Source organism: Callithrix jacchus, chromosome 18, assembly GCF_049354715.1.
Source record: "Callithrix jacchus isolate 240 chromosome 18, calJac240_pri, whole genome shotgun sequence".
In the NCBI taxonomy this organism is placed as follows: Eukaryota; Metazoa; Chordata; class Mammalia; order Primates; family Cebidae; genus Callithrix; species Callithrix jacchus.
In genome coordinates this window covers 15,358,317-15,371,366 of record NC_133519.1, presented here as the reverse complement: position 1 = coordinate 15,371,366, position 13,050 = coordinate 15,358,317, and the positions used below count along the sequence as shown (strand labels likewise).

Genomic DNA, 13,050 nt, shown 5'->3' with positions numbered 1-13,050 from the left:
GGCCGAAAGTTTACGCCCCCTTGGGGAAGTTGACTTTTCATTGGCCAGTTTCTGGTCACATGATCCTCTTGGGCTGCAAACGAAGGGGAGGCAGCAACAAGTTAAGCTGAAGACCGAAGCAAGAGCGGGGTCAGGTAATTCCTTTGCTGGGGATGGGGTCCACGGATTCCCTGTGAAGGGGAGTGATATAAGGAAAAGGGAAGGCGGAACTCTAGAAAGAATGAGCTGCTTTTCATTTCTGGGCTGGGGGAGGAGGGCCAGGTGCTGACGCTAACAAAACAGGAACTTGCTCTGCGTACCCCAGGCAAGTGGCCCTAGATCCTTTGCTTTAGAGGTTTGGGGAAGCAACTGTTAAAGGGGTTGAAATTAACTAGAGGCGAGACTTCCTAGCTTTGTACTGAGGGGGAGAGCTCCCCCTTTAGCTGTTTTTTAGAAATAGCAGAAGTCCTTGTCATAATCCTTACAGGAGGTGTTTGTTGAATCCTGCCTGAATGAAAAGAAGGGGGTGGGGGGAGGGAGTGGAGGTGGATTTTCTTCCAGAAGGTCGATGAATAGAAAAAGATCTGGAAACACAGCAGGGAAGGGTGGAGATTAGACAGCAGAAGGAACTTCCTAATAAGGCAGTGAGATGCTGGCTTGGGAGAAGAGGGATATATATTTTTTGAATCTTCAGTTAACCTAACCAGGAGAGAGGTGTCAGGGGTTGGGACCCTGAGTATAGGGGTTCCAGAGTGTCTCTTATTCGGGTCTCATAAGTATTTGTTTTGTTGACCCAAATACCTTTGCTGGTTTCCATGGAGACAGTGGGTCTGACATCACTGTGGTTGCCATGGTGCCTGGTTCTAGGGGACCTGAGCAGGCTGTACACACAGCTAGGGATAAACAGGGACTTCAGCCCAAGCTGCTGCCACTTCCTTCCTGCCACCACCTGTTAACAGTCACACGAAGCAACTGGGGATGGGGAGATGATGACAATGGCGGGGGACGAGCCCACAAACGGAAGGCTGAACAGCCGTGGCTCTGTGGATACCTATGATGCATGCCAGGGTGTCCTGTTGGACTTCGTATGGGGAAGTCATTGCAGCCATTCTCCTAACTGCCTGTGGGATGGGTGATGAGTCTGGGGGGATGGTAATTGAGAAAGACCTGTCCAAGACTTGGATCTTGACTGGCCGGAGCCACACGCAGGACTTGAAAACAGCTCAAACAGAAGGGGATAATGTGATTGGTTTTAAAGGTAGAACTGCCATACTTTCCCAGCCTCACTTCGCTTTTCCTGAGTTTCCTTATCAAGTGCTCAGAAAGCAGTCATTTCTCCTTTTCTGAAAGATCACAATCCAGTACTCTTGAGAGGTCAGCTCATCCACCCTTCCTACTTTATGCCTGGTCCCAGTAGGCGCTGCCTGAGGGAACTGTCTTGGCCTTGGATGTGGGGGTGGATCCCTCTCTTCTTACCCTGCTTTGTGTCAATCAGGCTTTGGAAACTGAAGTGATTCCCTCCCCCGTCCCTGTCAAATCAGAGCGGATTAACGGGGCAGGACCACAGCTCTGATTTTTGTCTATTCTTTGCAAGCTGTAAAGTGATGTGTACATGAGTTGCTATAAATCCATTTTCCCAGTCACCTTCAAGTTCGCTAAGACCAAACTCTGGAGATTACTAAGAAGGTAAACAGAATTTAGGATGGAGAGTGAGAGTGACAAGGAGACTTATACAAGGTGAATCCAGGTAGATCTAAGCTATGCCAGTGGTTCTCAACCCTGGCTGTGCATGAGAATCATTTGAGAGGTTTTTAAAAAGACCCATGCCTGGGCCTGCCCCCTAACTCAATAGAATCAGAATCGCAGGTGACTGCAATGTGCAGCCAAGATTGAGAACCTCTGAACCAGACCATACCAAGGACTTAGGCTGGGCAAGTGGTGGGAGACTGAGGGCTGAAGGAGGCCATCGAATCGTCCCTTCCGGGTCCCGGGGGAGAAGGTAGATTGTGGAGGTGCCTGGTGTTGTGAAGGGAGGGCTATGTTGTTTTCCTTGCTCTTACTAACAAGTCTTCTTATTGGCAAGGCATGTCTGTCAGCCTTTCTGGGCGTCATCATCTCTGACTATAATGTCAGGGAGTTGGACTGGAATTCCCCAGAGCCTTTCCAGCCTATGCTACTTTGACCTTTCAAGGTCACTTCAGTTTTCCAAAGACCCTGCTGGTCCCTGGAAGAGGCTGGCTTCTCTGCGGCTCTTGGCAGATTCTAATTTGCAAGGCAAATACTGCTTAGAAGAGTTGAGGCGTCAGGGAGAGAAGGCTTGGAACTGGGCTTGGTTCTGGAGGCTGCTGCCCAGCGCTTGAACCTTGGAACCCAGCCAAGGCTGCTTTCTGCATCCAGCCTCTTGTGAAGGGAGCTCCCATCTTTAAGAGAGCTTTCTTCTGCAGGTGGCAGCCACAGCAGCCTCAGAGACTTCAGCAACTATGGCCTCCTGCCCAGACTCTGATAATAGCTGGGTGCTTGCTGGCTCCGAGGTAGGAAGAGCGGGCCTAGGAACCCTGGGGGTGGGGTTGGGGGGTGTTTCTGCAGTGCTGGGCTTCTTTCTGGGTGGGTTCCTTTCCTTAGTCCTGATGGTCACCTACATCACTTCCTGCCGGCTGTTAGAGGATCTCCAGTAGTGGGAAGAAGGAGATCTGGCCCTAGGGGACAGTTATTGGCACTTGGACCATGCCATGAAGGAAGGGTACCAGTTGGATAAGCTGAGAGAAGTAGGGAGGGACTTCAAATGGAGAGACCAGTGTGAACAAAGGTTCCGAGGCGATAGTGGGGAAAGCCATGCTGGGGGAGACTGTGGGGAGCCCATGGGTGAATGTGGAGGTGTGGGTCAGAGGCAGTGTTGGAGTGAGGTTGGGGGCAGAGACTGGGAACCCCTAGAAGAGACCTGGAGGGCCTGGCTGAGGCATTCAGGCCTCATCCCGATGGGAAATCTGTGTGGGGCTTTGAGTTAGAGGGATCAGGACAGTCATTGTCTTGGACAGAAGGTGAAGCCACTGTGTGGGCTGGGTGGGAACAGGAAGAGAGTGTTTTGACAGCCCCTGCAGTGGTCCAGGTAGCAGTTGGTGGAGCAGGAGCCCACTGAGAAGGGAGGAGGGCGCTGGCAGGATGGGGAACTGAGTGGCTAGAGAAGGGATTGCAAACATTTGTTGAAGGCATCTCTGAGCGTTCCAGGACTGAGTGATGGCTTTGTGTATTAGAGCCACCTGGAGGGAAGGAGGGAGGAGCTCGGTTTCAACATGTGGAGTTTGAGGTGCCCTTGAGGAACGCAGCTGGGAGTAAGGAGTTGACTTTGGGGATGACACTGTAGCAGGACACATGGACCAGGGCTCGCTGGCAGAGGGAAGGCAGGTATGTGCAGACAGGCACCAGGTTCTCAGAGCCCTGGCCTCCTGCTGAGGTGTCTTTGCTGACAGCTGGGGGACCTTGGGCATGCCATTTCACCCCTGTCCTCTCCAGTAAAATGGGGGTCATGATTTTTGCCTTGTAGGGGAGACCATAAGAATAAAAATGCTTTGAAAATGGCAAAGACACATACTAAAGTGAAGCATTATTCTCAAAGGGATAATAGGAGCCACGGGGTGGGTGGCAAGCCAGGGGCTTGCGGAAGGGGAGTATGCAGAGGGAAGAGGCTCAGGCTGTGTGGCCAGGGCTGGATGTCCAGGCTGAGAGCACCCTGGAGACAGGCTGTCTGTGGCTGGGGTGGGTTGGGCTTCTGTGAGCAGCTTCTGGGAGACGGGTGTGGGGGGAGTGTCAGGGACCAGCGTGAAAGGCCAGAAAGGCTTGGGAGATGGAAATAGTTGGCCAGTTGAGAGGGCAGCCGCAGGGACACCCGGGAGGCACCCAGGGGACTTTGTTCTCTCGCCTTCCTCCCACCTGTAATATGGTAATATCTGGGTTGTTCATCTATGGGGAAGGAAGTGCTGCTGATCTTGAGGGGAGGGAGACCTGGGCTCTAGCTGGCCTCCTGCAGGCAGGGCCCCAGGTTTGTACTGCATCCAGTGCCTTGGTCTGGTGGTGCTTCTCTGTATAACGGAAACCTGCTCCCTAAAATTTCTTCCTCTCCGTGAGTTAGGCTGGGGAATGGCCAAGCACTTGGTCCTGTCCCGAGCCCCTTTTTGGGCTGGTTCATGACTGAGTGTGTGTATTTCTGGGTTGTGGGCTGGGAGCCCATTCTCGGGTACAGCGCTTCTCCTTGCACTCCTCCTCCCAGAGCCTGCCTGTGGAGACGCTCGGCCCAGCCTCCAGGAGGGACCCAGAACCCGAGCGAGCCCTGCAGGCCCCTCGCAGCCCCTCCAAAGCAGATGGGGAAGAATTAGCTGGAACCGTGGATGGCGAAGGTATCAGGCCCTGCTTAGGACGTAGCTTACCAGACAAAGCTATTTTCCATATCTTGGGGTTTCCCAATTTCCTCAGAGAAAGGGAGGCTGGTTAGTTTTAGTTCCTTTGTTAATCTCAGTTGACAAACCCCTTTTCTCATTCCATTCTGGCTTTTTCCTGCCCCTTCCAACCTGGTAGGGCCTGTGGGAGACAGAGGGCTGCATGGGAAATTCAGCTGGGGCAGTGGGTTTTTCTGGGCCTTTTCTCCTACCACAGGGATGCTCTTCCAGACTGAAAGCCCTCAGTCTGGCACTGTTCTGATAGAGGAGACTGAGGTCAAGGTGAGGAGCTTCCCTGTGGGAGCAGGGGAGGAGGGAGAGCAAGCAGCTGCTCACTGCTGCATCTGTGTCAGGACACCCTGGAAGGTGATGTTTGTGGTGTGGAGCCTCCTGGCCCAGGAGACACAGCAGACCAGGGAGACTTGCAGGAGACCTCCGTGGTAACAGGTCTGGGACCAGACACACAGGACCAGGATGGCCAGAGTCTGCCACAGAGCCTGCCTTCAACCCCCAAAGCGGGTGAGAGTCCTCCTTGCCTCTTCTATCACTCTCCTTCTAGAGGGTATGGGAGAGGGATCAGCCATCACGACCGAACACATGCTGTGGTCCAGGCCCTGGGGCTGAGCAGCTTGGTGCCCTCCTTTCTCACCACTACCCCTGGGACATTGAGGCCCAGAAAGGTTGAATGACTTGACCAAGGTCACATTGCTGGTAAGGGGCAGGGCCCACATCTGGTTGACTCTTTCCTGTCTGCCATGGGGGCTTCCTCTTTTCTTGCTTCTAGAATTCAACCCTCATTTCTAGAGTCCCTTTCTTGTGCTGGCTCTGGGCCTGTGGGGGAGGGATGGTGGGGGGTTACCGCCTATGTAAGTGGCAGATCAGACTGAGCCAAGATGGGTGTCAGACCTAAGAGAGGTACAGAAGTATAATTAAGGTACTCCCAAAGGAGGGAGAGGCCATTCAGTCAGGGGACAGGTTGAGGGCAAGGGAGAGTCTGGGACAGTGAGAGGTGACATCAGAGTGGAGTCCTGAGCACAGAGCCAGCTTTCGGTAGATAGGGCAGGGGAAAGAGAATATTCTAGGCCAAGGCTGCAGCATCAGCAAAGGAGTGGGGACCACCTGGTTTGTGCCAAGGAGCTCTGTTCCAGGCTTGTGGTGGAGGAGTGCAGGAGTTGGTCCCTGTTGAAGGGTGACAGGATGGAGGGCCTGGGGCCATTTAGGAGGCAACTGCAGTGGTCAGGCAAAGATGATGCAGAGCCAGGCCAGGCCGGGCATGGTGGCTTGTGCCCGTAATCCCAGCACTTTGGGAGGCTGAGATAGGAGGATTGCTTGAGCCCAGGAATTCAAGGCTGCAGTGAATGACGGTGATCCCACTGTACTCCAGCCTGGGCAACAGAGTGAGACCCTGTCTCTAAAGAAAATTAAAATAGGTGGCTGGGCGTGGTGGCGCACGCTTGTAATCCCAGCACTTTGGGAGGCTGAGGTGGGTGAATCACCTGAGGTCAGGAGTTTGAGACCAGCCTGGGTAACATGTTGAAGCCCCGTCTCTACTAAAAATACAAAAATTAGCTGGTGTGGTGGTATGCGCCTGTAATCCCAGCTACTTGGGAAGCTGAGACAGGAGAATTGCTTGACCCCAGGTGGTGGAGGTTGCAATGAGCCAAGATTGTACCATTGTACTCCAGCTTGGGTGACAGAGGGAGACTCTGTCTCAAAAATAAATAAATAAATGAATAGGCTGGGTGTGGTGGCTCACACCTATAATCCTAGCACTTTGGGAGGCTGAGGTGGGATCGCTTGAGCTCAGGAGTTTGAGACCAGCCTGGGAAACATGGTGAAAAACCATGTCTTCAAAAAGTACAAAAAAAAAAAAAAAGCAAATTAGCCAGGCATAATGACGCGTGCCTATAGTCCCAGCTACTTGGGAGGATGAGGTGGGAGGATTGCTTGAGCCTGGAAGGCAGAAATTACAGTGAGTTGTGATCACACCACTGCACTCCAGCCTGGGTGACAGAGCCAGACAGACCCTGTCTCAAAAAGTTAAAATAAATAAAAATTTAAAAATATTTGGCTGGGCGCGGTGGCTCACGCCTGATCCCAGCACTTTGGGAGGCCGAGGCGGGTGGATCACGAGGTCAGGAGATCGAGACCATCCTGGTCAACATGGTAAAACCCCGTTTCTACTAAAAATACAAAAATTAGCTGGGCATGGTGGTGTGCGCCTGTAATCCCAGCTACTCGGGAGGCTGAGGCAGGAGAATTGCCTGAACCCAGGAGGCGGAGGTTGCGGTGAGCCGAGATTGTGCCATTGCACTCCAGTCTGGGTAACGAGCAAAACTCCGTCTCAAAAAAATATATATATACATATATATATATATATATATATATATATATATATATATATATACATATATATATATATATATATATATATATATATATATATATATATTTAAAAAAATAAAAAGAGAAAGAAGATGCAGACCTGAACTAAGGCAGGTGCAGTGTGGGTTGTGAAGAGGGGTGGACTGTCGGGATGTTTAAGGATAGAACTGTGAAACTGTCTGGATGTGAGGTGGAGCGGGAGGGCTTAGGTTAGCTGGATGGCAGTCTCGTACCTGTCCCTGAATTGGGGAAACACCAGCAAAGAGGCAGTTTGCAGGGCAGTGTGTTGAGTGATTGGTCTCAGCGGGAGTGGCCGGTAGGGAGTCACATATACAGGCCTGGAGCTCTGGGAGGCCAAGTTAGGAGTTACACAATAAGGACTCATTGCTGAGGGGGTGTCAGTGTATGAGATGGCTGTGACTGTGTGTACAGTGAGAAGAGCAGAGAACGTGAAGTGGTGCCAGGGAGACCAACCCCTTTAGGGTCAGGGAAGCGCCAGGGAGGGAGAACGGGAAGGAGTAGCCAGAGAGTTTGGAGGGGACCCAGGAGGGCGGTGGTAGCTGCAGGAGTTTGATGTACGGTGCACACTGAGGAAGGAGGGTGCTTTCAGGATGAAAGAGCCTTTAATAGCTTGAAGATCGACAGCACTGTCTCCTGCCTCTAGACGGGGCAGGGGCAGTCATCGATGCCCAGGCCGAAGTGGGCAGAATCTGCATGTGACCCTCTCTGGGGTTAGGACTGAGGACCTCCCTGTGCCTTCCTCTGCTTCCCCTCTCTCCCTGTGTCTTCCCATCTCTCCAGTCACCTTACTGCCCTGTCCCTATCCGCTCTCCTAGCTTGGATCAGGGAGGAGGGCCGCTGCTCCAGCAGTGAGGATGACACAGACATGGACGTGGAGGGTCTGCGGAGACGGCGGGGCCGGGAGGCTGGCCCAGGTCAGCCCGTGGAGTCCCTGGCTGTGGAGAACCAGGCTGGGGGTGAGGGTGCAGGCGGGGAGCTGGGCATCTCCCTCAACATGTGCCTCCTCGGGGCCCTGGTTCTGCTGGGCCTGGGGGTCCTCCTCTTTTCAGGTGAGTGGTACCTCTGCAGGTGGGGCTTTGGGCTTCCACACCTGCCTGCCTGCCCTCCTGCCATGTTTTCTCTCTATCTCACCTCACCCCTCCCCGAGGGCCTCACCAGACTCCTCTGTCTCTGTCCTCAGGTAGAGAGGGGCGTGGCCTGTGCTGGGGGGTTGGGTGTGTTCTCTGGTTCTCTGGGTCAGGAGTAGCAGTGCTGGGGGCTCACAGTTGATTCGCAGTTATTGACCTTGTCAGCTGTTCAGGGGGCCCCTTGGTCCTTTACCGCACCAACCTCTTGGCCACAGGGTGGATCCCCAGCAGGAGCAGTGACTGTGAGTGGGAGGGTGTGGGGGGAGTGGGCTCCGTGTGCCTCGGGACCAGTCTCAGGACTTCCTTTCCATAGGGCCCGTGGAGGAAGGGGAGCAGGTCCTTCCGGACACTGGGTCGGATCCTGAGCTGCTGGATGCTGTGGGGGACAGGCAGGTATGTGTGAATGCCTCTAGAGGCATGTGAGGCCTGGCTGGGGAGAACCTGGGCTGTGGGGTAGCATGGGTAACAGGTTCTTCTGCCCTCAGGATGGGCTAAGGGAAGAGCTGCAGGCCTCAGTGCCTCCTGACAGTGTCCCCAGCCTGCAAAACATGGGTCTTCTGCTGGACAAGCTGGCCAAGGAGAACCAGGACATCCGGCTGCTGCAGGCCCAGCTGCAGGTGGGCACAGGCAGGAAGGGCTGGGCTAAGGTAACCCACCTAAGCCAGGTATCTGTCTCAGCATCCTCCCCAAAAAGGAGTATTTCCTATTTGCCTACACATCCTGACCCTCCCCTCTCCCACTGTAGTCAGGGAATCTTCCCAGTCCTCCGTTCACCTTCCTTGTGCTAAGGTTTGGGCCAGGGCTGCCATTCCTATTCCACATGGCATGTGAAACATACATGGTATCACCTGTGATTGATTGGTATGGTCTGCCTGGAGCACTGTGTGGAAAAGGATTTAAAGACCATGCGAAGACTCATGCCAAGTGCCGTGATCAATGAACAGTGTTGGAAGTAAGACCATGACAGCCACTTACTGGCTATCCTCAGGTGAATCTAGGCAGTGTGTGCTTATATATGGACACAGATGCTGAGACCCAGGGTGGAACATACTGGCTCTCCTCAGGTGAATCTAGGAAGTGTGTGCTTATATACAGACAGAGATGCTGAGACCCAGGGTGGAACATACTGGCTATCCTCAGGTGAATCTAGGAAGTGTGTGCTTATATACGGACACAGATGCTGAGACCCAGGGTGGAACATACTGGTTATCCTCAGGTGAATCTAGGAAGTGTGTGCTTACATACAGACAGAGATGCTGAGACCCAGGGTGGAACATACTGGCCATCCTCAGGTGAATCTGGGAGGTGCGTGCTTACATACGGACAGAGTTGCTGAGGCCCAGGGTGGAACATACTGGCTATCCTCAGGTGAATCTGGGAGGTGTGTGCTTACATACGGACAGAGTTGCTGAGGCCCAGGGTGGGACATACTGGGTATCCTCAGGTGAATCTGGGAGGAGTGTGCTTACATACGGACAGAGATGCTGAGGCCCAGGGTGGGACATACTGGCTATCCTCAGGTGAATCTGGGAGGAGTGTGCTTACATACGGACAGAGATGCTGAGGCCCAGGGTGGAACATACTGGGTATCCTCAGGTGAATCTGGGAGGTGTGTGCTTATATACGGACAGAGATGCTGAGGCCCAGGGTGGAACATACTGGGTATCCTCAGGTGAATCTGGGAGGTGTGTGCTTATATACGGACAGAGATGCTGAGACCCAGGGTGGAACATACTGGGTATCCTCAGGTGAATCTGGGAGGTGTGTGCTTATATACGGACAGAGATGCTGAGACCCAGGGTGGAACATACTGGGTATCCTCAGGTGAATCTGGGAGGTGTGTGCTTACATACAGACATAGATGCTGAGACCCAGGGTGGAATTTGGGGATCCTTGTGTCTCATTCATGATGGAGATGGGGTGGAGGATGAAAACCAAATCCTCTGGGTGTTCCAGGCCATAAAAGGGGCTCAGGCCACCTGTCCACTATAGTGAAATGGAATTGGAATAGAAGGCATTGGGCCTAGCCTGACAAGAACTTTTTGTGACTTCCTTCATCCCAAACTATATTCCAGGCCCAGAAGGAAGAGCTTCAGCGCCTGATGCACCAGCCCAAAGGGCTAGAGGAGGAGAATACCCGGCTCCGGGGGGCTCTGCAGCAGGGCAAAACCTTCCAGCAGGCTCTGGAGTCAGAGCTGCAGCAGCTGCGGGCCCGGCTCCAGGGCCTGGAGGCTGACTGTGTCCGGGGCACAGATGGGGTGTGCCTCAGTTGGGGTAGAGGCCCGCAGGGTGACAAGGCCATCAAGGAGCAAGGCCCCAGGGAGCAGGAGGCAGAACTCAGCTTCCTGAAGCAGAAGGAACAGCTGGAGGCTGAGGCACAGGCATTAAGGCAAGAGCTGGAGAGGCAGCGGCAGCTGCTGGGCTCTGTCCAGCAAGATCTGGAGAGGAGCTTACAGGATGCCGGCCGCGGGGGCCCAGCTCACGCTGACTTGGCTGAGCTGGGCCACAGATTGGCCCAGAAACTGCAGGGCTTGGGGAACTGGAGCCAGGACCCTGGGGTCTCTGCCAATGCCTCAGAGGCCTGGCATCAGAAGTCCCACTTCCAGAATTCCAGGGAGTGGAGTGGAAAGGAAAAGTGGGATGGGCAGAGGGGCCGGAAGGCTGAGCACTGGAAGCCTGAGAAGGAAGAATCTGGCCGGGAACGGAAGAAGAATTGGGGAGTTCAGGAGGACAGGGAGCTGGCAGGAAGGTGGAAGGAGGGCAGGCCAGGGGCGGAGGAGTGGGGAAGCAAGAAGGAGGGCAAGCGACAGGGCCCTAAGGAACCCCCAAGGAAAAGTGGTAGCTTCCGCTCCTCTGGAGAAAAGCAGAAGCAACGTCGGTGGAGGGAAGGGGCTAAGGACAGCCATGACCCTCTGCCATCCTGGGGAGAGCTGTTGAGACCCAAGTACCGGGCGCCCCAGGGCTGTTCAGGTGTGGACGAGTGTGCCCGGCAGGAGGGCCTGACTTTCTTCGGCGCAGAGCTAGCCCCAGTGCGGCAACAGGAGCTGGCGTCTCTGCTGAGAACGTACCTGGCACGGCTGCCCTGGGCTGGGCGGCTGACCACAGAGCTGCCCCTTTCACCTGCTTTCTTTGGCGAGGATGGCATCTTCCGTCATGACCGCCTCCGCTTCCGGGATTTTGTGGATGCCCTGGAGGACAGCTTGGAGGAGGTGGCTGTGCAACAGACAGGTGATGATGACGAAGTAGATGACTTTGAGGACTTCATCTTCAGCCACTTCTTTGGAGACAAAGCACTGAAGAAAAGGTGGGCAACTGTGGGGAGTTGAATCAGGTGGGACAGAGGCAGTTGGGAGGATGTGAGGAGCAAGGGTCGTTACTTTGAGGATGTATCCTTACTTTTGGTCCCCAGCTGTCTTCCCTTAGAGAAGGTATCCAGGTCTGCTTCCTTTCTTCCCTTGAGGGCAGGAAATGGCCTATGCTTACCCGAGAGCAGTCCCCTTTTTGGGCAGGGGAATTCTTTCTTCTGAGTTGCCCTGCCCTGCCCCTACCTGCATGGCCCAGGAGCTGAGGGAGATCCCCACCTTCCTCCCTCACTGGAGCCTTCATCCTGGGCGACCAGGGTTTCTCCCCACTATGCTTGATGGTGCCTGCCCGAGTCAGCTTCACTGGGAGGAGCAGGGTCCTCTCTCCCTGGGGAACCCTTTTCACCACATGGTATTATCCCCTAAAGGCCTCTTTCTCCCCTGCTTGTCTCCCCACAGGTCAGGGAAGAAGGACAAGCACTCGCAGAGCTCAAGAGTTGTGGGGCCCAGGGAGGAGCACAGCCACCACCATCGGGGCTGACGCCTTACCCCTTGGGGAATGGCCTTGGCCTGGGTCCAGCCCAAGATCCCAGCGTTATCTAACTCCTGGAGGCTGCACTTTGTCCTGGCTTGTTTGGTGTCCTTGGATATCCTTCACAGAGTAGAGCAAAATCACCAGCCCTGCACTGATGCCACTTTCGCTAGAAAAAGGCCTTAGCTGGACCTGCTATCTATGCAAATGTATGCAAATACTCCAGGCCCTGGGATGTGGGCTTGTGTTTTGCCAATGTGAAGGGGGAGATGGGCGAGGAGGCTGTTTTGGGGTGGGGTGGGGGGAAGGCAAAATACTGTGATTCTGAAGCCAAAGAGCTTTTATCCTCTTGCATGTATGTCCGCAGAGTGGGCCCCTTTGTTTCCACATGCTGACTGGCGCCCCTGGGATTTGACTAGAGTTGCTGGCTGGAGGCCCAGCACGAGGACTTTCCCTGGGGTTTTGTTAGGTTTGGAGGCAACTGTCTCCAGGGGTGAAGTCCCCCTTTTTCACCCCTGCTTCTCCGGTGGCCTCACCTCCTGATATGAACTGTAGGCTCAGATTCCAATAAAGTGCTGTTGCAGCTGTGATGCTGGGTGGTTTCTAAGCACGGGGGATACCCCGCACCCCTGCCTGGATGGATGGGTGCGGCCCAGGCACTGGTACTTCCCCCTTGTCCTGTGTCCCCCTTTGCCCTTGCCTTGCCCGGAAGCTGACACTTCCCCTTTTGCTCACAGCTGCCTTGGCCGAAGCCCTGGGAGATGGAGCCGATGGGTTTTGGAGTAAGAGCCTTGGGCTCAAATCCGGGCTGAGTGATCTTGGGCAAGTTAATCTCTGGGGACTTTGGGTTTTTTATCCTCAAAAAAGGTGATGGAAGGGCTTGGGGAGAGATTAAATAAAGCAGTGCAAGAAAAATGCCTCTCCTGTTTTGGGCACCCAAAAAGTTACTGCCTTCTTTAGAGAAGAGTGTGGAGGAGGGAAAAGAACCCAGGCCCAGAAGGAAGAGCTTCTGGGGTGGGGAGGGCAGGGAACCACTAGGGGGCACCCTGGCTCCACATTTGCTCCAGACCTCGCCTCTCCTACTACTACCCACCCCCAAAATCTTGGACCCTACCCTACAAACCCCAGGGCCTGCTCCACTGGCCAGCTCTCCCAAGATGACCAGACTCCCCTTGGCTGTTCTCTAGGAAGTGCTTCCTGAGATCTAACCTCAGTCCCTTGGGCAATACACTGAGCTTCTTGACCACCCTGGAAATACCCAGGAAGTATGGGGG

At 54.3% G+C, this 13,050-nt stretch overlaps 1 protein-coding gene across 12 annotated transcripts; it reads left to right on the top strand.

Moving 5' to 3' along the window:
- The first annotated feature begins 103 nt into the window (after window positions 1-103).
- PBXIP1 (PBX homeobox interacting protein 1) lies at window positions 104-12,691 on the top strand. 12 transcript variants are annotated; one of them, XR_004736286.3, is made up of 11 exons: window positions 104-134; window positions 2,424-2,510; window positions 4,244-4,370; window positions 4,627-4,691; window positions 4,763-4,928; window positions 7,631-7,864; window positions 8,256-8,335; window positions 8,428-8,559; window positions 10,018-11,246; window positions 11,704-11,985; window positions 12,514-12,691. XR_004736286.3 is itself a non-coding variant. In XM_008984495.3 (11 exons), exons 3-11 carry the CDS (start codon window positions 3,349-3,351, stop codon window positions 11,783-11,785), a joined length of 2,148 nt encoding a protein of 715 aa, XP_008982743.1. In that variant the 5' UTR covers window positions 104-134; window positions 2,424-2,510; window positions 3,231-3,348; the 3' UTR covers window positions 11,786-12,364. The 12 variants fall into 12 exon arrangements, 10 of the variants coding, with proteins under 10 accessions (XP_008982743.1, XP_078211934.1, XP_008982742.1 ...); XM_008984495.3 differs by lacking the exon at window positions 12,514-12,691 and adding an exon at window positions 3,231-3,381 and having other exon boundaries at window positions 11,704-12,364; XM_078355807.1 differs by lacking the exons at window positions 104-134; window positions 12,514-12,691 and adding exons at window positions 881-1,064; window positions 3,231-3,381 and having other exon boundaries at window positions 11,704-12,364.
- Window positions 12,692-13,050: the final 359 nt, after the last annotated feature.